The sequence below is a fragment of the Mustela putorius genome, unplaced genomic scaffold (assembly GCF_011764305.1).
Source record: "Mustela putorius furo isolate JIRA1106 unplaced genomic scaffold, ASM1176430v1.1 tig00000281_pilon_pilon_pilon, whole genome shotgun sequence".
Taxonomy (NCBI): Eukaryota; Metazoa; Chordata; class Mammalia; order Carnivora; family Mustelidae; genus Mustela; species Mustela putorius.
Window position 1 is genome coordinate 19,617,503 of NW_025421343.1, and position 23,740 is coordinate 19,641,242.

The window sequence follows — 23,740 nt, forward strand, 5'->3', positions numbered from 1 at the left end:
GGTCTCAAACCGAGCACCCTAGGATCAAGGACCTGAGCCCAAGGCAGATGCTCAACCGACTGAGCCAACCAGGTGCCCCTAAATAAGACTCAAATTGTGCACATTTATACATATATTAAGTAGAAAAAGTAGATAATAAAACTCAACATATGACTGCAATCACAAAACAAATGCATAAGTTTAGGGGTTAACAGATAATGGCTGGACAGCCAAGTCCGGTCTGTTTTTTGTACAACCTGTGAGCTAAGAATGGTTTTTTACATTTTTTAATGTTTGGGGGGGAAACATCAAGAGCAGCACATTCTGCAGTATGTGAATAAATGAAATTCAAGTTTCAGTACAGTGTCCATAAAGTTTTATTGGAACAGGAACACACCCATTTGTTATATTATCCATGGCTGCTTTCATGCTACAACAGAGTTAAATAGTTGCTTTTACAGAAAGTTTGCCAACTCCTATGCAACAGAGTAAACATACACACCAAAACACTTAAAATGATTGTGTTAAGAAGGTAGGATCTTAAGTAATTTCACCTTGCCTCTATCTTTCCAGTCTGAGATGTGATAATACTTTCTATGAAAACAAAACAAAACTTAAAAAAAAAAAAAAAAAACCAAAACTTGAAAACAGGCTGTAATAGCTTCTGATTTCCCTTCCTCTGTTGTACAGCCCTCCCAATTATATAAATATATATTTATTTCCCAATTTGTTTATCCAATTTTCCCACACCAAGTAAACACCACCACCAAATGATCACCAACACTAAAAAACTAGGAGTTAGTTAACCATGATTCATCCCTTCTCTTCATCCTTTACCACCCATCCATCAGCAGACCCATTGGCTCTTCAAAATATATTCCAAATGCTACCACTTCTTTCACCGCTACCACCCAAACCCCAGTTGTCAACATCTTTCACCAGTACTCCTTCAAAAATCCCCTAAGATCTGAGGTTGTAGGGGTCTAGAAGGAAGAGACTTAAGGTAATAAAGTTTGACAACAGAAGAAAATATAGGTAACTCACACATACTCAATCTAAAATTTAAGTTTTACTATTCTTGTTCTCATTTTGGCAAGAATATCTCAATTCTCCAAGCAGTTCTTTCTTTCTCTCCCCCCACCCCACTTATTGACTTACTTATTTAGGATTATATTCCCTATGCTGTACCTTTCATTCCTGTAACTTACTCATTTCCTAACAGGAAGAGTTCTTTTAAGAGGAATCTATCAGCTTTCATTTGACAAATCCTGTTGCTTCTTTCCTGTATTTCTTTTTTAAGATTTTATTTATTTATTGGACAGAGAAAGAGAGATCACAATTAGGCAGAGAGGCAGGTGGGGTGGAGAGGAAGCAGACTCCCTGCTAAGCAGAGAGCCCAACGCAGGGCTCCATCCCAGGACCCTAAGATCACGACTTGAGCTGAAGGCAGAGGCTTAGCCCACTGAGCCACCCAGATGCCCCCTTTCCTGTATTTCTAAATTTAAAATGAAACTATGAATTTCGGGGTACTTGGGTGTTTCAGTTGGTTAAGCGTCTGGCTTCGGCTTAGGTCATGATCACAGATTCCTCATTCGAGCCCCATATTGGGCTCCCTGCTCAGTGAGGAGTCGGCTTCTCCTCTCTCTCTGTCTCTCTCCCCTGGCTTATGCACACACTCCCTGTCAAATAAATAAATAAGAAAAAAAAACCCACAAATACTGATTCCATTTATAAAACACACCACAGAAAAAAATAAAGCCCAATTTTTTAAAAAAGATTTTATTTATTTATTTGACACAGAGAGAGAGAGAGAGAGAAAGAGCACAAAACACAGAGGGAGAAGTAAGTGGGGAGCCCGAAGCAGGGCTCAATCCCAGGACCCAGGGATAATGACCTGAGCTGAAGGCAGACACTTAACCAAAGTGAGCCACCCAGGTGCCCCTGAAGTCCAATTTTTATTTTTTAATCTGTCTTGTGGTATTGGTGACCAAGAAAATGGACTAAGTCTTCTCTTATACCTCTATAATTAAATGAAATTTAATGACTGAATTTTTCATAAAGCACTCATTCTCTAATACTCAAGAGAATAGGAGCAAATGGAAGTACTGTGGTATACTGGATTTTTGAAGGCATAAAACTTGCTTCAACACACCAACTGTATGATCTCAAACTAACCTTCTTAAATCTTACAGCTTCCTCATTTATAAAAATAAAGATATTAATACCTACTCTAACTCCTAAGATTCTTAGTGAATCAAAAGATCATATTCTTGGGGCACCTGGGTGTCTCAGTGGGTTAAAGCCTCTGCCTTCAGCTCCGGTCAGACTCCAGGGTCCTGGAATGGAGCCCCACCTAGAGCAGCACCCCCCCACACCACGCCCCCTCCCCCCCCCCGCTCTCACAGCAGGGAGCCTGCTTCCTCCTCTTTCTCTCTGCCTACTTGTAATGTCCGCCCCCCCCCCCAAAAATCTTTAAAGAAAAAGTTGTTTTTTTTTTTTAAAAAGATCACATTCTTGAAAGTAATTTTAAGGGGGCGCCTGGGTGGCTCAGTGGTTTAGGCCTCTGCCTTTGGCTCAGGTCATGATCTCAGGGTCCTGGGATTGAGCCCCACATCCGGCTCTCTTCTCGGCAGGGAGCCTGCTTCCTCCTCTCTCTGCCTGCCTCTCTGCCTACTTGTGATCTCTGTCTGTCAAATAAATGAATAAAAAAAATCTTTAAAAAAAAAGTAATTTTAAAAAATAAACTCAAATAGAAATATAAAATATTAACAACTGAAATACAAATAATCATTGAAACATATCATTTTTGTCTACAAAGCTTTAATTTCCTCTGCCCTGTTTTTCAAATGTAGAAGAGAATTTTACTGAAATCTTTGCTATACAGTTAGAGTAATCAAGACAGTGTGTTATTTCCTTAATGATAAACATAGCAATCTATGGAACAAAATACAGAGTCCAGAATAGAGCGACACAAGTGGTCTATTGCTTTTCAGAAAAAGTGCACCAAGGCAAATTAATTAACAAAGGTAAATCTTTTCAATAAATGGTGCCAGAACAAAGAAGTATCAATGTACAAATCTCACCTCATTCTATACGCAAAAATTAATTCTCAAGGGATCACAGACTTAAAAATAAAAGCTAAAACAATAAACTTCAAGAAGAAAATAACAGGAAAGAAACTGTGACTAAGAAATATTTATTTATGGGGAGCCTTGGTAGCTCAGTTGTTAAGCATCTGCCTTCACTCAGGTCATGATCCTAGGGCCCTGTGATCAAAACCTCATCTGGCTCCCTGCTTGGTGGAAAGCCTGCTTCTCCCTCTCCCACTTCCCCTGCTTGTGTTCCCTCTCCCACTGTGTCTCTGTCAAATAAATATATAAAATCTTAAAAAGAAATTGTTGTTTGATTTCTGCCTCCAGTTCTAGCACAGAACTCCTAAAACTCCTAGAATTTTCTAAGTGGTAGGGTGAAAAGAGAACTTTTCAACCATACCAGAGTTTATCCTGAAGGGGTAACTTTGGAGAACGGGTGCTGATTACCAGAGGAATCAACCAGGTGATTAGAAAGCTGGAACTTTCAGCCCCTCCCTCTTAACCTTTGGGGAGGGGAGAAGGCCTGGAGGTTGACCTGTCACCACTGGTCAATGATTTAATCAATCATGCCTATGTAATGAACCTAAATGGTATTCAAATATTCTATGTAAGGGGGCGCCTGGGTGGCTCAGTGGGTTAAAGCCTCTGCCTTCAGCTCGGGTCATGATCCCAGGGTCCTGGGATCGAGCCCCACATCAGACTCTCTGCTTAGCAGGGAGCCTGCTTCCTCCTCTCTCTCTGCCTGCCTCTCTGCCCACTTGTGATCTCTGCCTGTCAAATAAATAAATAAAATCTTTAAAAAATATATATATATTCTATGTAAGAACTCTAAGTGATGGGGTTCAAAGAGCTTCCACATTGATGAGTACATCAAATTGTTGGGAGGGTGACACTCCCAGAGACGGCAGGGGAGCTCCACACTTCTTCCCACATACCTTGTATGATGCATCTCTTCCATTTAAATAGTTCTGAGTTGTATCTTTATAAAAAAAAAAAAAACAATAATGGTCTAAGTAAAGTGTTTTCCTGAGTTCTGCGCATCATTCTAGCAAACTGCTAAACCCAAGGAGGGCAACATGGGAATCATCCATTTATAACTGATGAAAAGTACTTGAGGCCCAAACTTGCAACTGGAATCTGACATGGGAAGCAATCTTGTGGAACTAAACCCTTAACCTGTAGGATCTGCACTAAACGCCAGGCAATTAATGTCAGAACTGCCTGGTATGGAGAACCCACACATCTGGTGTCAGAAGTGTCATGAGTAGAGGAAATAAAGAGTTTTTAGAATCTTTGTGGCCCTGGATTAAACAAAACTTTTTTAGGAATAGGACCCAAAAAAAAAAAAAAAAAAAAAAAAAAAAAAAAAAGCACATATATTATAAAAAAGAAAAAAATGATAAATTGAGCTTCATGAAAATAAACTGATAAGTTGGATTTCAACAAATAAAAACCTTTCACTCTTCAAAAGACACTGTTAAGTAAATAAAAGTTCCACCACAGTCTGGACAAAAATACCTGCAAAGACAACTCAATTTTCAAAAAATGAGAACCATATATGGAAATCCATAAAGTAGATTAGTGGAAAGGAGATTTGTGGTTGCAGGGGCAATGGGGAGATACATACTTAAAATGTTCATAGCAACTTTATCCGTAATAGCCCAAAACTGGTAACAAATGAAATGCCCATCATCTGGTGAATGGATAGACTAATTGGTGATATATTCATACAATAAAGTGTTATTTGGCAATAAAAAGGAACAAATTACTGAAACATACAACATGGAACAATCTCAAAAGCATTTTGCTAAGTGAAAAGCCCAAAGACCACAGATTGTAAGGTTACAGATAGACAAAATTCTAGAAAAGATAATACAGTGATAGAAAGTAGATCGGTGGTTGCCAGTAACTGGGGGTAGAAAGTACTACTGCAAAGAAGTATGAGAAAACTTTCTGGGGTAATGGAAATGTTCTGTATCTCGACTATTGCAATGGATACCCAACTACATAAAAATTTCAAGGCCTACTGTGCACTTGAAATTAGCATATTTTATTATAGTAAAGCATAGTTCAATAAAGCTGATTTAAAAAAAAAAAATCTCAAGCCACCAGAATGACAGTTAAGCATCTGACTCTTGGTTTTGGCTCAGGTTGTGATCTCAGGGTCATGAGATCAAGCCTCCATCAGCCTCCGTGCTGGGTGTGGGGCCTAACTTGAAGTTCCCCCTCTCTGTCTTTCCCCTTCTGCCTCTTCCCCCAGCTTGCTCTATCTCTTTAAAAATAAATAAATAAATAAATAAATAAAAACTGACAAAACTATTATTCTTTTTCACTAAAATCAAGATATGATAATGGGTATTTTGTGATGCTTTTAAAAAATGACCGTGAGAATTTGCTATCAGGAGTGTATTTTAGAATCACCTGGTTGGCTCAGACTATAGGGCATGCAACTCTAGATTTCAGGGTTTTGAGTTTGAGCCCCACACTAGGGGGGATTACTTTTTTTTTTAAAAAGTAGAGATTACTTTTAAAAAATGTATTTTATTTGGTAACAAAAATGTCATATAAATTCCCAAAGGAACAGAGTACACTCAGTTCTGAAGGAGTCCAATAAAGTCTTGATTAAATAGCAGACTGGCTTATCCAAGGTTACACAAAATGTCAGTGAGGAGAGGTAGGAACCTATTAATAAGCAAGGGAAGAGAACAATTTTTAAAACCTTACTCTCAAGTGCCTAAAGACACTCTCTCATACAACTGACAGGAATGTATCTTTATCTTATCTGTTGGTTTTCAAATTCCCTCATTTTCCTTAGGGTATATGGTAAATCTGTCAATATCCTACAGCAAAAAAAGGGACACTGAATGGATCCATAGAAAAGTTGGAGCCAGATCATGGGGAAGGCTGGATATCAAGCCATATTAGTTTATCTCTAGAAACCGGAAATTATAAAAAGTTTTGAGCTGGAAAATACAAAATGTTGATATATTCAAAGAATAATTTGGTGGCCATATGGAAGTTAAATAAGAATAGGAAAAGATCAAAAGCTAAAACATTCATTTCTAGACATTAAAACAATTGCCTAAAGTGGGCCAGAACACTTAAAACCACATCAGTGGTTTTCAAACTACTGAAAAAACTTCTTTGTTGTTGCCATGACAGAGTCATACCTTTGTTTCATCCACAAAACATCTAATATCATCTTATAGGTGCTACTATTAAACAACTGTTCAGAGCACAGCAAATAGCTCAAAATGCTCTAAGTACCAAAGTAGGTATTAAAGTCCGGAAAGAAAGAGGGCCACAAGGTGAAAGACATGACCTCATGCTGATCACACAACCCACTGTTTGCCTCCACCATCACTGCCACCCACAAACAGCTGTTTGGAGATCTCTGCTGCATCCTGGGAATTCTCCTTAGTAATTGAACAGGAGTCCTGAATCTAGGCTGATAAACAGATAAATGTATAGTAATTAACCTGGTAAAAAAAAATTTTATATAAATACAATAAAATTCTTCCACAAGAAAAAATATTAAAACTGCAAAGAATACATGTTCAAATACTAAAAAAAAAATAATAAAATCTTAAGTATGAATGATGAAATAAAAATATAAATTAAGAATCTGAGAATGAACATCTAAGAAAGTATATATCTTCCAAAATCTATCATAAAATCAGATGCAGTGACTAAGATGTAGGATAAGAAAGTAGCATTAGCACAGTTGTCAATATTTTACCAATCCGTTTTACATTCCCAAGATTACTTTTCTCTAAGCTTATGTGACACAACTAAACCCCACACAGGTCATATCACCATCTATTCCATGAAGAAAGGATAGTGTGCTTATAATTGACAATGCAGGGGTGCCTGGGTGGCTCAGTGGGTTAAGCCTCTGCCTTCAGCTTGGGTCATGATCCCAGGGTCCTGGGATCGAGCCCCGCATCGGGCTCTCTGCTTGGCAGGGAGCCTGCTTCCCCTTCTCTCTCTCTCTGCCTGCTTGTGACCTCTCTCTGTCAAATAAACAAATAAAACCTTTAAAAAATAATAATAATAATAATAATTGACAATGCAGACATCAATGCTTACACAGGAGTCATTGATATCCTACAGTGAATAATGAAATCTGCTTATCATCTATCTCCCCTCACTATAATAAAAACTCCAATAGAGTATTGATTTTTGTTTCTTTTGTTTACTGACATATTCCCAGTATGAAAACAATTCCCGGCATGTAGGCATTGCTGAAAAAATATTTGCTGATTATTAGATTTTCATTTTGGGAGCTGTAATTAATTTCAGTCACCAAAAAACTGTCACAGATATTACTATAATCATCATCCTCAAGTAAAGGTTTTAATAACAGGTTCCATTTTATTCAATCTACTGAAGAGTTACACTTGAGGGTATTTTTTTGAGGATATTTTTAAAGCTGAAATTAAGATGTTTGGGTCCTTTAGAAAGTTATTAATTTATGTATTGTGTCTGACATTGTTCCTGAAATCACAGCTGAATAAATGTTAGTGCCTTTGCCTTGCTACCCCCTTTTCAAAAAGTTATTTAAATGAACCAAATTTCTTGAAATGTCCATCACAGACTATTTCCTAAAAGCAAGTATACAGAAGATTTTACACTTAATCACAGGACTCACATTCCAGCAAAGATATGGAAAAAGCAAATATCTTAGAAAACTGCTGCTTTCACAGGTGACAGAGCATGCACAAGTCATAGAATTCAACTGTCTTAAATTAGGATGACACCGGGAGAGCAGAGCTGAAAACAGCAGTATATGCTGAAAATTGCAACCAAAGTTATCTCTCCTGTTTGTCATTTTCTCAGGTATATGGGGGGAGTGGGGAACAAATATCATTCCTGTAAGCAGTTTCCAAGAGCTGGTAGGGCCACTGTGTCCTGACCTCTATTTTCCTGCTTACACCCTGAACAAAGACATACATCTGGAAAAACAAAAACCAAAAAAAGGCTGGATGGTGGAGGCTTAAGACAGCCCTCCATTTTTCCAAAGCTTCCCATACTTAATCACAATTCTTATTACTTTGTATTTTAAAAGCCTACACTATATTATAAGCTCCATAAGGGCTCTGTTTATAGCTGGAAGAATGCTGAGCACATACCAAGCATTCAGTAAATATTTCCTGAATCCCCCATAGAATTAAAAGCTTCATGAGAGCAGGGATTTCAAGTGTCTCATTCACCAATTTTCCAATGCACTTAGCCGAAGTGTGATCCAAAGAAGCTAATCAAAATCTATGAACTTAGTGAACGTGTTTGTAACCAGGAAACAAACACACAAAAAAATAAGTGGTCTATATGTATGAGACACTAACCCGTACATACCCTTAGCCACTATAGTATATACTAATGAACCAAAATAAGGAGTTTCACAGTGTGTGTTTCAATGTGCATATAATCATTAAATTTCATCACAAATAAGAATTTCAAGAAATCAAATGTTAATTACTTTCCCAATCATCTCGCTTTACCCCAAATTTTGTTTCCCAATAATTTACCTCAAGTAATCCACAACACTAGATCATAAAATTTCAGAAATTGTTCATGCCAAAAACACACCCACACTAATTATAATTGGGGAGACTAAAGAAATAAAATGAATGCCAAGAGGTACTCAAAACAGTCAAAGAAAAATCAAAGGCTATGCCTCAACTAAACTGAAAACAGGATATCCCTCAAAGTTTAAAAAAAAAAAAAAAAAAAAAAACAACCTCCAACTCACTCATCAACAGATTTCAGTTATGAGACTTTTCTGGAACAAATGGCTCAAAGAAAACTGCAAACAAATTTTTTCATTTGCTCTGACGTGGCACTTAAAACATCAGCATTCTACGGTCACTTAAAGATTAGTATAAGGTAGTCATCTCAAGACCAGGGTGCAAGAGCAAAAGACAGTTTAAGGAAAAAATGTAAGATGTCAACACTAATTAGTTTTGTTTTAAAACAGGAAGTCATCTCAACTTTAGGAAGTCATCAATTTTGGAAAGGCAGAAAAAGTGCATTCTCTGAAAAAAAAATTTAGAAAGGAAAAAGTGGGGTGCCTGGGTGGCTCAGTCATTATCCAGCTGCCTTGCTCAGTTCATGATTCCAGGTTCCTGGGATCAAGCCCCACATCCTGCTCAGCAGGAAGCCTGCTTCTCCCTCTCCTCTGCCACTTCCCCTGCTTATACTCCTTCTCTCGCTCGTGTTAAATAAATAAAATCTTAAAAAAATAATAAAAAGGAAAAAGGGCATTCTTATGGAATATGAAAAGTACAGCATAATTTGACTCCATAATATACCAACATCTCACTAGTACAGAGATTTATCTTAAACCAAAAAAACCACAAAAAACAAAAGATAATCTTAACAAAAGAAAATAGGAGGAGTATCAGCAGTCTATAATTTAAAACATATATATATCATCAAGTTTGGGAACTAAAAAGCTCACACATGTTATTAAGGTCCTCATTCAGAAATCTATTATCTTCCTCTGAGGCACATCTGGTATCCTGTTACTCACATATCACTAACATTAATGATATTTATTAGGTATGATCCTGTCCCTGTAGATGCTACACCATACAATTTAGATAGAGATAGGCCTTGATCTCCGGATTCCTCTTTTTATGAAAGTCAAACCAATTCTTACTTGTAAATCAAAGGAGCGTCATCATCTGGCTTCCCAGACCACAACAGATTTAAAATCGGAAATCAAAAGAAAGACTAGACTAGAAACAGTAACCAATCCAGTAACAATGGGTCCCTCTAGAGCTTAAGAGTACCATTTCGTGCCTCAAGGAATGAGGTTTAGAGAAATAGCTGCTGACTGCGGAAACTGCAACAGGAAGTGTTTAAAAAAAATTTTTTTTTAAGTCCATCAGAAAGCAAGGAAGCCAGCAAAGACCACTAGAATCAGGACTCCGGAGTCAATCTGAAGATGCTTCCACAGAATGATGATGGGAAAATATGAGCATAAAAAAAGTAATGGCAACATACTGAAATACATAAAATATACAAAAATCCAAAACTTCCAATTTAAAGCATATACAAAAGACAAAGAAACATGTTTCAAAAAACACCAAATGATACACTTAGCACTTGTATTAAACTCTACAGAACAAAAACTCTGGTTTTTCAACAAATTGCAAAAAGGAAAGGGAAGGGAAATACACGTATCAAAAGACTTAGAAGAGACACAGCAACTAAATGCAATGTTTGGATCTTGATTAAATGCTGATTTAAACAAACCACTGTAAAGACAATCAAGATATCTGACTGACTATCTGATATTAAAAAATTATGGGGGGGGGGGCTGGGTAGCTCAGTGGGTTGAAGCCTCTGCCTTTGCCTCAGGTCATGATCCCAGGGTCCTGGAATGGAGCCCCACATTGCTTCCCCCTCTCTCTCTGCCTGCCTCCCTGTCCACTTGTGATCTTTCTGTCAAATAAATAAATAAAATATTTTTTAAAAAATTATAATTAAAAAAAAAAAAAAGAAATTACAGACAGGGGCACCTGGGTTGCTCAGATGGTTAAACATCTCCCTTTGGCTCTGGTCATGATCTCTGGTCCTGGGACTGAGCCCCAGGTCAGGCTCCCAGCTCAGTGGGGAGTCTGCTTCTCCCTCTCCCTACCCCCCTCTGTCTGTCTCTCTCTCAAATAAATAAATCTTTAAAAACAAAAATTAAATTTGAAAAAAAAGAAATTATGGACAAAAAAATTTAAAATTGAAAAAGAAAAAAAGAAATTATGGACAAATTTAAGGTCTAATAATGAAAGAAGAGATATAAACTCTAATGTTATGGGTGAGATTTTGTAAATGATAAAATAGAGAGAAAGGAAAGGGTGAAGCACACTGACACTAGGTGACAAGCAACAGCAAGGAAGACAGTTATAATTACGTAGTCATTTAGTGTATGGAGCGAACAGCCCTACACAAAAAGCTCTTGAAGGCATCACTGTGTTATAAAAGAACCGTGTCCAACACTCATAATAACCACCACTGGTGATCAAGAATAAGTTAAATTATGTTCTATATACACAGCTTAAGGAAACCAGATGTCCAAATAATGGAATACAATGCATTAAAGTTTATATTTATACTTGCTGAGAAGGAAAGATGAGCATAATTTTGTAAGTGGAAAAAAACATGGTTGATTTTGCTGCTTAAATATTTTCTTTTACCCAACCTCCCTAACACACACAGCACCTAACGGTACCTTACCCCAAGATAACTGCTGATTGTTTAAACACAGAAAAAGAAAAGTAATGAATATAATCTTGAATAACTTCCCACTGAAAAATATGTCTTCAAAGTAATTTACATTAATGATCTAGTCCCTGGTTTAACACCATTTTTAAGTGTAAGATAAAGTATTATGCAGTTATAAACTAGTAAAGAACCATAAAAAAAATGTTAACTTAAAATGACTTAATTCAAACTCTCATCTGAACCCTACTTAAAATTATATAAAATACATATTCATGTATTATGGGCTGAACTGTATGTCCAAATCATTTCACTGTGTCAAAAAGCAAGAAAGTCCTCAAAGAATGATGGGAATATAACAAAAGAATGCAGAAGCTAGCATGGATGGGCATCCTCTAGCCAAAATGGGGCCAATTTGAGCATCAAAATAAATAGTAATGGCTAACAGCCCATTGAAAAAAAAACAGGATATTTGAGTTCATAAAGATATAAATAAATCAATAAACTGAAAGTCCGATGAGGAACAAAATATTTACAAAGTTTCAAAGCAACTAACAGAAAAAATGATCAAAGTGGACATTACTAGTATTGGGACAAAATAAAGTCATGCACCACAGAAGAGGATGCAATGAGACAAAACACACTACCTCTGTGGCATTTGTGCGAAGGATACATGAACTGAATCAGGAGGAAACATCAAATTAAGGGACATTCTACAAAACAACTGGCCTGTAATCTTGTATCAAGGTCATAAAACCCAAAGAAAGACTAGGGAACTAGTCCAGACTGAAGGAGACTAAGAGACATGACAACTAAATCCAACACTTGATTCTGAGCTGGATCTTTTTTCTATCAAAGACATTATTAAGACAATTAACAAAATCTCAATGGGCAATAAGGTATCAATATTAATTTCCTTGTTTTCTTGGTTGTAGTATGGTTATGTTGGAGATCATATGTTGGAGATCATATAGTGTGTATATCAGATATACACACTACAACATTAGAAGGTGACAGGGAGGGGCGCCTGGGTCGCTCAGGGGGTTGGGGCTCTGCCTTTGGCTCAGGTCATGATCTTGGGGTCCTGGGATCAAGCCCCGCATTGGGCTCTCTGCTCAGCGAGGAGCCTGCTTCCCCCCCCCCTCTCTCTGCCTACTTGTGATCTCTCTCTCTCTGTGTCAAATAAATAAATAAAATCTTAAAAAAAAAAAAAAAAGAAGCAGAAGGTGACAGGGAATCAGTTCAACAACTTAATTCTCAAATCAAATCGTACAGGTACAAAGAACACAGACACCCCACCACTACCTCTTGGGTTACATAAGGGCTGCAAACATATGCCTACAGAGGTCAGGCAAATAAATACCTGAAACAAGGTAGGTATAAGGTAAGGACTGAGACTGCTTATCTCACACAACACCTAGTGAGTATATAGATCATCTGGAATGCAAGCCCACCGGGGAAAGATCATTCCAGAGATCCAGATTTTTATGCAAAATTTCCCAATTTTTAAAACACTCAAAAGGGCCAAACAAAACATGTCTGTCGGCTAAATCTGAACCACAGCTGGCTCAAGCTCAGAGGCATGTTTCTCAAACTGAGACCGAGGGATAAAAGGAAACCACATGGTATACATGGAACATATTCTTAAGCTACAGTTTTATCCATGAGTTTGCCTGAAATTGTCAGAGAGAGGAGCCATTTCTTTACTTTTAAAAAGCTACATTATGGAGTTTAATGCAAAGTTCATGATTTTTTAAAAATAATCTCAAACTTACAGAAAGCTGTAAGAACAAGAATAGTATAAAAAAATACCCATACAGCTTTTACCAAATTCACCTATTGTTAACAATTTACTCATTTGCTTTACTTGCCCATGAGCAGCCTCCCTCCTATACGTATATTCCTCCTCCCTATATGTATATACATATACACAGCTAAGTACATATGCATACAAATATGTATGTACACGTACACATTACATCATTTTTTCTGAACCATTTGAGAGTAACATATATACCATGGCCCTTTATCTCTAAAAAACTTCAGTGTTTTTCCTAAGAAAAATATTCCCTCACATAACCTAAGGATAGTTATCATCTTCAGTAAATTTAACACTGATGCAACACTTTTATCCAATCTACATCCATATTCTAATTTTGCCAAATAATCCAATACTACCCTCTAATAGCATTTTCCTTTCTAATATAAGATACAGTCTAGGATCACATCAAGTAGTTGTCATGTCTCTCTATTCTCCCCTAATCTGGAATATTCCACAGCCTGTGTCTTTATAACATTAACATTTATTAAAAAAAAAAAAAAGAAAAAAAAAGATAGTCTTCCCACCATTTAAAAAAAAAATAGGATGTTCCCCAAGTCAATGTTCCCTCATTACTAGATTCAGGTTACCCATTCCCGGCTGGAGTACTACACAAATGATATGTTCTTCTCAGGGCATTACATTCAGAAGCACACAATGTCCACTAGTGCTATTTATTTTGATCATATACTCAAGGTATCTGATTTCATCACTTTATAAGGTTACTTTTCTTTCTTTCCTTCTTTCTTTCTTCTTTTTACCTCTTTGAAACTAAAGAGCAATATATGGGGAGATATTTAAGACTATGCTAACAACCTGTTCCTCATCAAAATATCCCTAGATTCAGTATCTATCAATGATTCCTATCTGGACCATTCCTTACTAGAATGGTTGCAAAATAATCATATGAATTTTTAAGTTAAACAGACTCCAACTTTTGGCTATACTCCCAGATCCCTCAGGTGTAAGCACTCGGCCTCCTCTACTTTAGGAGCACCACAATACAATGGTTTGAGTACAAGACTAGAATAATCAGGCAGAGCTTCCAGAAAAAACAAATGTACTGAGCCATGCCTTAAAGACTGGATAGATTTCAAATAGTTAATGAGGTGAAGAACCAGTTAAGACACAAGACAGCTTCATCAGGAAAGCTAAAAAGTAAAAACAAAAACAAACAAACAAACAAAAGAACAACACTTTCACAAAGTAAAAAATATACCCTACCCTACCAGTTTTACGAAACTATACTTCTACATACTGAGTTCGTCTAAATTATACTGATTCTAAAACTATCAATATATTTGTACTGCTATTAACTATATTCCAATCATTATATTCAGATCCTTCAAAAACAGAGCACACAATTTAACTATTTCTGACTGTTCATCCACTTTTCCTGTGGATGTCAACCTTCCCACCTAGTTTCTCAAGGATTGGGATCAGCCACTAAGAGTGTGTATTTCACCTGACTGCAATCCACAGTAAGAAATAAACTTTACACTGCAACCTAAGGCAAACATATGGAACTGAAATTAAAAGTTTCTTGAAGCAGTATCATGTGAAGCACACTGAAACTTAATAATCCTTCTTTCCCTTTTTATGTTGATCTTGACCCCAAATAATTTCTAAATTCATAATAATAAGTCATGCATAAGGCCGACATTTGAAAAACACTACCCTAGAACCTGGCATGGAATTCTTTACCACATTCCCAACAAAGTCTGGGACAGTTTTCACTCATTCCAGGTAAAAAGAGAAAAATAAGAACATTATGAGTGATTTTTTTAAAGGACTCTTCACAGATTGTGTACAGTAATTATTTAATCTTCAAAGCTCTTTCTTTTATGAAACAATGGTGAAAGGGAAGGTTATAAGTTGTTGATTATATACTGGTCTCCTATTTTTGTCCCCAAATTTTACTGGACCATAAAATCTCCAATGTTGTGCTGTGAGATTTTAAAGACACATTAGAGAGTCAGCCTTCAATGAGTTTACAATTTGGTGGGAGAAATAAGACTAATAATATTTTTAAGACCTGTCATAATTATTTCTACCTTATAAGAAGAAAGATTCTGTGACAGGTGCCCTAGGAATCCTCTTAGGTTAAAAGTTCAATACTTTGGGCTGGGAATGAAAGGGAACAAATAAGGAAGGGTGTTTAGAAAGGCAACAATACTTGAGTTGGGCCTTAAAGGGTACTGAGAATAGTCACAAGGATGAGAAAATGCCAACAACACGTGGGGAACAAGAAACAGGTCATTTTGGCCAGAACTTGTAAAGAAGGAGATAATGGAGGACCCTGAAAACAAGGCTAAGGTGTTTGAATTCAGTCAAGTCAATGAAGCTGAAAGAAGGAATGGCATACTCAAAGTGCCACTTTAGGAATATTAACCTGAAGGCCACACCCACCCCCATATAAAATAAATTAGGCGGAAATTCCTTACGGTATGCAATAATCCAAAAATGAAATAATAAGTATTTGAACTATAATGGCAGAAAAGGAAATTAAGGGATGAGAAAGGTAACAAGAACTGAAAAGTCCAAGAAGAGATGCTTAAGTGATAGGCAAAAATGGGAAGGAATCAAACATGGTTCTGATGTTTCAAGGCTGGATGAAACAGACAGTGGAAAATAAGGAAAAACAGCTGATTTAGAGAAGAGTTCAGATTCAGATACGTTAGGTTTATGAATGGATCATGAAGAGTCAGTAGTAGGTACGGAAAAGAACACTGAACACCATCACAAAATGTGAGTTCAAATGGAAAAAAAAAAGATTGGCATCCAAAACAACAACTAGAATACAACGTTTTAACTACAGTGTATGATTTTAACTATGTAAAAAATTAGGCACAGAAAAAGACTAAAAAATATACCAACATGTTAACATGCATACAGATGAGCTACAGAAAAGATCATTTTTCTTTCTTTCTTCTTTTGTATTGTTTTTCACTGGCTACAAATCTAACAAATCAGGCCTCCCATCAAAAAAAGAAGAAAGCAGAAAGAAAACTCTGGATTCAGAAAGTCTTAAAAAAAAAAAAATCAAACTCTCTGAACCTTATGTTCTTCATCTATAGAAGAACAATTCCTTCTCTCCCAAGCTTAGTGTAAAGATTAAATGAGATAAAGCTTGAAACATGCAGATTAAGGCCTTAGAGAGAGCTAAAACTACAGGACAAGAGATCAGACACAGACACAGAAATATACTAATTACCTGGAATCTCCCATACTGAGGTAATAGTCAAAGAAGTAGATTACAAACTTATTAAAAGCCTTAGAATCTATTTCAAAATCAAAATGTTCTTCCCAAATTTCTTATGAATATTGAAGTTTCACATGTTATAGAAATGGACTCCTATGCATAAAGTTAAGACAGTACTTTTCCCACATGTTACTTAAACATAAGTTTGCTAAGTAAACTATTTCATTATTTTAAAAAGCCAGGCTCTTCAGAGGTAAATTTAGCAATCTCCAAATGTTCCCTCTCATAAGCTACATGCTTTATACATAGCACAGGGTTCTAAATGGTGTTTCTCTCCACTAGTCCCATTTCTCGTACTTCATTTATGCTTAAACATCTCTGGATATCTATTTAAAACCAGACAGTAAATTCCTAAAGGACAAGAAGCATGTCTTATATTTGTCCTTCCCTTAAGAACCAAGCACAGTACTGGTCACAAAGTAGGTACTAATCCATATACATGCTAAAAAAATACTCTAATTCATGTCATAGATGTTGTAGTAACCACATAAGAGTTACTTCTCATGGGGCGCCTGGGTGGCTCGGTGGGTTAGGCCTCTGCCTTTGGCTCAGGTCATGATCCCAGGGGCCTGGGATCGAGTCCCGCATTGGGCTCTCTACTCAGCAGGGAGCCTGCTTCTCCTCATCTCTCTCTCTGTCTGTCTCTCTGCCTATTTGTGATCTCTCTCTCTGTCAAATAAATAAATAAAATCTTTAAAAAAAAAAAAAAAAGAGTTACTTCTCATGTCTGGTTGTATAACTGAAACCTATCTTAAGCCCTTCAAAGAAACTACTAATAAATTAAAAGAAAAAATTACCTAAATAATACTGTATGAGAAACATTTTCATGTGAATAAAGAATGCTTAAGACTAGATTAATACTTAAAAAACATATACTGCATTGTTTCTTTAAGAAAGTATATGAGAGGGGCGCCTGGGTGGCTTAGATGGTTGAGTATCCGCCTTGGGCTCAGGCCACGATCCCAGGATCCTGGGATTGAGTCCCACATGGGGCTTCCTGCTCAGCTGAGAGTCAGCTTCTCACTCTCCCTCTGTGCTCTTTCTGTCTCTCTCAAATGAATAAATCTTAAGAAAGAAAGAAAGAGAGAAAGAAGAAAAGAGTATGAGATGAGAAATCATAGTTCTGATATTGGGATGTTAAAAAGACTGTTCTCCGGTGCCTGGGTGGCTCAGTGGGTTAAAAGCCTCTGCCTTTGGCTCGGGTCATGATCCCAGGGTCCTGGGATCAAGTCCTCCATCAGGCTCTCTGCTTGGCGGGGAGCCTCCTTCTTCACCTCTCTCTGCCTACCTCTCTGCCTACTTGTGATCTCTGTAAAATAAGTAAATAAAATCTCTTTAAAAAAAAAAAAAAAAAAAGACTGTTCTCAGGGAGGATTGGTGGCTCAGTCCTTAAGTATCTGCCTTTGCTCTGCTCATGATCCCAGAGTCCTGGGATGGAGACCTGGATCTGGCTCCCTAGGGGCTCAGTGAGAAGCCCGATTCTTTCCCTCTCTCTCCCCCTACTGATGTTCCCCCTCTCTCACTCTCTCTGTCAAATAAATAAAATCTTAAAAAAAAAAAAAAAAGACTTTTCTTGGAACACCTGGTGGCTCAGTTGGTTTGGTGTCCAACTCTTGGTTTTATTCACCTCCAGTCAGAATCTCATGGGTTGTGGAATCAAGCCCAACGTCCCTGACCAGTCTAGTACTCAACAGGAAGTGAACCTGAAAAATCTTCTCCCTCTTTCCCCACCCTTTAAAATAAATCTTTTAAGAAATATTATTTTCTTAAAATATTTCCCAAATGGAAGTACACCACTTCCATTTTGTTTGTTCATATACCCTGGACCAAAATGTTAGATTTCTTATAGATAATAACCCTACAATTCATTCATTACAAATTTTATTTTCGAGTTTCATTTTTTAAATAACCTTTGGAGCAGAAGTTAACACTGATATTGTTAACTGTATGCTTTCTCTAAAGTATAAGCACTGACTAACCTCTAGGCTAATTTCAAGACAAATGTCTCAAAGTTAAAACCTTTATTATGAAAAAGAGATGGTAAAAAGACTAAGGATGAAATGTGTGTGTGTGTGTGTGCACGCGCGTGCACGCGTGTGCAGCGATCTGAAGGCAGGCTATGAAGACTGACTGTTTAGGGTACTCTCCCACAAATTTTTTTTTTTAAATGTTTCCAAAGCGCTGCCTTTTTAAATTACCATAATCTGTGAACTAAAAGATACTATGCCTAAGGGAAATTCCACAGTACAAGCACCTGCCAGCCAACCTGCCTAAAATTAATCAGCGGCAGAGATTAAAAGCATCCTTTAGATGTTTTTATGTAAAACAAAAGTAATACAACAGGTATATAATTTCAATGTGGCACACAGAACATAACCAATCACCTAACATTGCTCTCAATGATTTCAAAATCCAATACACGAAACTTTAATTTAGACATCTTATAAAATGCATAGTGTTTTCCTTATCCAACACTCCCTAATCAAGGATACAGTTAGAATTTTAAGTTTTCCACTTTACAAAATGATCCGGCATAAAATTCCCTCAATCAGCATCTCTAGAATCATTCTGTTTATAAAGCACTTAACTTTTCTGCTTATATAAATTAAGTTTCCTCACATTTTTTTCAAGAACCCACCTGATATACAAAAGGAGATACACATGTATACTTCCTTGAGAATAAATAAATGCTTTCAATACTTGTGACCCCAGATGAACTTCACATATTTTAAATTCTTGCTTCGTTAAAAAAAAATTTTTTAAAAACCTTCTAGAATACAAGTGCTTGCCTTTACATCCATAGCTCTCTTATGACAAAATAAAGATCAGTGTAACTTTAAGCTCTAAAACTAATGAACTGCAGGGAACAGAAATAAGCAATCTGGCAAAAGCTAAGTAAAGCTGTTTAAAGACTACCAGTAAAATATACCAGCGTTTCCCCTCCCCCACCCCTTAGAGGTTTCGATTAAGATGGGGCCTAGTTTTACTCTTACAAGGGGGACAGAAAGAGAAAGCACAGAGCTCCTGCTGAAAACTGTCTTCATCAGAAGCAGCTCCAGAAATACTACCAGGAACCATTTCTTTCCCTCTCTGCTGACACAGGTTCCTCTCTTTAGAAACAGGCATCTCCCTTGCAGCTGATGAACACCTACCTTATCTAAAGGAAAGTCTTACCCACTCAAGGATGCCATCAAATGAATACAAACAAACAAACAAAAACCCCGAATGTTAGGGTCAGCTATAACACTCTTTATGAAAAGCGGACCCCCCTCAGCAATTCATCTTCATCTTTCAATTGCTATCAGTCGCCTCGTGAACTGAATAAAAAGGGACAAAGTCATTTAATAAGGTGTATCTACTATTTCAAAATAAACTAACGTCCCACCAATTGGTGGTTTTAAAGGTTCTCTCAAAACACTTAGAGAAAATGAAGCCTTGGTAAGCCTTCCAGAAGTCCGTGGAATCAACAGGAAAGAAAAGCTGATTTCTACTTTGAGTAGTGCTCCCACCATTCCTAAATGCTGAGGATCCAACAATGTAGTAACTCAGTCTCGCGTCTCCCAATATACTAAGTTTCTGCCCTAATATATGATCACCTCTTTGTGGAAACATATAGGACAAGTCTTTCAGTCCACTGTGATTAGCAAATAAATACAGGCATGAGGCAAGAAGAAGAAAAAGAAAAGCAGTAAAAAAAAAAAAAAACCTGATGCCTCTTTAAAAGGAGCCAAGAATGAAACAACCTATGTAAGGAATTAGAAGACATCAAAGGTTAGATAATGGACAACAGGTGCCCTTGGGAGGAAAGAGTAACACTCTGTTGTCTCCTATTTTAGGATTTCCACTCTCAAAGCTCTCTAATGTGTGTTTTTCTTTTCTTCCCACAGAGGGTCAGAGCCAAAACTATAGTTTTTACTATTTAATACCTACAATGGGTCCATTGCTCTTCAACTAACTTTTTGACTTCAGATTTTTAAAAATTCACCTAATCCCAATATGGCTGAATAATGGGTGGCCTATGGCCAGATCATGCACTGATCCGTGAACATTAATCAACCAGGGATTTATTACCAAGAAAGGTGTCTGAATACCAACTACCTCCATGTAAACTACTGAAAATACAAATCCAGCAACAGGTTATCCCCTAACTGCAGAATCAGCCACAGCAGAAACTGCTTCTCTCACCGTCATAACAGTTGAGCTCAATCTTTAGAGTAACCAGATTCCAATAGCCTCAAAGAACAGTAATTCCAGACACTGATTATAGGGCGCTGAGTACCAGCCTCTTGTTCTGGTTCCCTTCGCCAGTTACAAAATACACTACTTTTATTCTGCTGAAAAGGAGCACTGAAAGGATACTGAAGCCTACTTAATAACCTCTTCCATTCCACAAAGACAACATACTCCAAAAATGGAGAATCCTTTCTTTCCCTGACAGAGGCCCCCTTTCCAATGGATCCACTGGGCAGAATTACTTCTCCCCAGCATGCTCGAAGAGCCACAGAATACTTCTGCTTTCGCTCTTCTTTTATAAAGAGGGTCCCCCAACACAGATACACCTCTTCTATTCCTGTGTTAAGCAAATGATGCTTCGGCGCTTCTAGTTCTCTCCACCACCGCAAAATGTTCAGAGAAGTGGAAGGAGAGAAGGGAAGTTGTCAGACACGTTGAGATACACTTAAAAGAAGTCTCCAAATTTAAAGTGAAGACGGGCGGGGGGTGCCCTCTTTCTAAAGAGGGAGTGGGGGTTCCTACCCTATAAAGAGACCCTCTGCGTGGGTAAGGGGTGCCCCTACTCTCAAAGAGAGCTCAGTATGTGGAAAGGGGGAGGAATGTTGTGCCCTGAAGGGGTCAAGGTTTCAGAAACGGGTGCCCCAACCGTGAAGGTAGGTCTGTGGGGGGAGCCGTGAGTGTATGGAAAGGGATGTACCAGCTAGTAGGGGGGCCTCTCTGAGAGAGGGGGTTTCCACTTTGCGGGAAGGAGGGCCCTGCACTGAAGGGGACGCTGGGAGGAAGGGAGGGTCTTGCCGAGGACTGGGCATGGGGGGAGGGGTTCTGAATCCACTGGAGCCAGCAGAGGGGCGGCAGCCTCGAGGGGAACATGTGCAGTGGAACTACTACCATCCCCAGGGGCAGGGTGGAGAGCAGGGCCTGGGCTGTATGTGGAGAGAACAAGGCTCCCACCCCGCGGAGAATACGGAGGGCTCCCCAGCCGTACTCACCGAGGCTGCCGGCGAAACCGTCCATCTTGCGGGGAAAGCGCCGGGCTCCGGGCTCAGCGGGGCGGGCACTTCATTCAGCGGACCGACAGAGTGGCCGACGCTGAGCCTGACGCGCTCGCTCTCGAAATCGCCCGGCTCGGTTCCTACCCCCCGCCTCTGTGATCCGACCGTCCGTCTGACCCGGGGCAGTCAGTCACAGCCGCCCGGGCCACTTCCCCGTCAGGTACAGAGCCGCGCCGCTCCGCCGCCTGCCCGGCCTCCCTCCCAGGCAGCAGCCGCGAACGCCGCGCCGCGCCCCGCCCCCGCGCCCGCGCGCAGCGGTAGCACCGCCCCCGCGCACGCCGTCACGCTTCCGACTCCGCCTCCCACGTGACAACATGGAGGCGGGGGCTTGCCGACCCTTCCCTCTCACCTTGCTTGGGCTTCGGGATCCGGCGGCCTCGAGCCGGACTGGTGGCTGCGCTTGCGCAGTAGTTCGGCCGAGGGCCTGGGGGTTTGGTTTTTGAAGCTGGTGAGGAACCGGTCGTGATGAGGGTTGGCGTCTGGCCTGAGATCCTTAGGAGCGTCGAGGGATTCTCTCTCATAGCCCCTAGGAAGCCTGCAGAGTCCCATTGGAACCCAAGTCCAGAATCTACCCCGCCCCCCAATAGAAGATGGTCACCGCCTGTGTCCTACAAGGACACACAGAGGCAACCAAGTGAGAGGACTCCCTTTTCCCCGGGTCTCCCTCTACCCTCGTAGAGGATATATGGGGGTGAGTCTTCCTAACTAAAGGCCACCACTGCCATAGCCTCAGAACTCAAAACAGACTGGAAGCAAGGAATGTTAGTGCTGGGCAAGACCCAAGAGTTCATCTTGCCTCCTCTTCACGGAGAACACAACCTTAGAAAGGACCTGACCTGCCCAAGGTCATGGAGCCTGGTAGAAGCAGAGCTAGAACTCAGGCTTCTTTACTCCCCCTGGTGTTCTTTCCACCAGAGATGTAAAGCAATCTCTTATAGGGCATATAATTAGATTGCCTATTAGTGAGCTATAACGTAGAGTTTTAATGAAGTAAGGCTGAGCTCTCAGCCCAATTCCATGTGACTACGTAGATGAGCGTCAAGTCACTAAACTTATTTGGGACTCAACTTTGCCCATTTGCAGATGGAAGGACGGGACTTGTAACCAAAACATTACATATAAACACTAACTTCATCTTCGTCCTCCCTCCCCCACTTACCCCTATTCTCCCTCCTTCTAAAGGGGTGTCCAGTGATTTCCAAAGTTCTTCTTGGGACTTGGTTGTGTGAATCAGAGTAATTAAGAGGAGAACTGTAAGGTGCTCATGGACTAAATTGATGTATGCAATAATTAAGACCTGAGTTATGGAAGAATTAGAGCCATTCTAGACAAGTTGCGAGAGAAAGGAACAGACTGGAGAAGGGAGAAGAGAAATAGGAGGTTAGCAACTATCATAATGAGAGGGACTTAGAATTATATAGTTAAAAGGGTTGTAAAACATTTCGTTGCTGTCTTGCAGTAAAATTCTCCCCCCCCTCCCCCAGTGCCTCTTTAGAAATCTCCCGTAAAAATCTAAATTACTTTTCATATCTTTTTTGGATATCAGACCTGTGTGTCTTCTGAATAGCATATCATGTGGAGACAAGCTGTAAGGCAGCCAAGATAAATTGAGGTTACAGACTAAATGGTGTCCAAAATTTCCTCCTGTTTCAAACTTATTTACCCCAAGTTTCCCCTACTATGGACATTTTTATATCTGTAAGTTTCTATAAAGTCTAACCACTTAATGTTTGAGAAGGCCTTAATTCTGACAGCTGCTCTTCTGTGTCTGCATACAGCACTCTCTGCTTTAGGTCAATTAAAAGAATAAGAACTTCCATTGATATACTACAATACATATATATATATGTATGTACATACATGTATATATATATTTTTAAATTCAGAGAAGGATCCACACTTTGAGGGGCCTGAAATTTTTCTATTTGTGGAAATCTTCTGAAGATTAGGTTAAATGGAGTATTTATTTAGACACAGAAAATAAATCACAACAGATTACACTTTTTTGTTAAAGATTTTATTCATTGATTTGACAGAGAGAGATCACAGGTAGGCAGAGTGGCAGGCAGAGAGAGTGAGAGGG

At 38.8% G+C, this 23,740-nt stretch overlaps 1 protein-coding gene across 5 annotated transcripts in view; it reads right to left on the bottom strand.

Annotated features, from left to right (window-relative positions):
* EML4 (EMAP like 4) overlaps nucleotides 1–21,898 on the bottom strand; it is a 156,323-nt gene extending 134,425 nt beyond the window's left edge. For all 5 annotated transcript variants that reach the window (XM_004770921.3, XM_004770920.3, XM_004770919.3 and 2 more), the window contains exon 1: nucleotides 21,595–21,898. In XM_004770921.3, coding sequence (XP_004770978.1) covers nucleotides 21,595–21,619 — 25 coding nt within the window. In that variant the 5' untranslated portion in view covers nucleotides 21,620–21,898. The remainder of the gene's footprint in view (nucleotides 1–21,594) is intronic.
* Nucleotides 21,899–23,740: the final 1,842 nt, after the last annotated feature.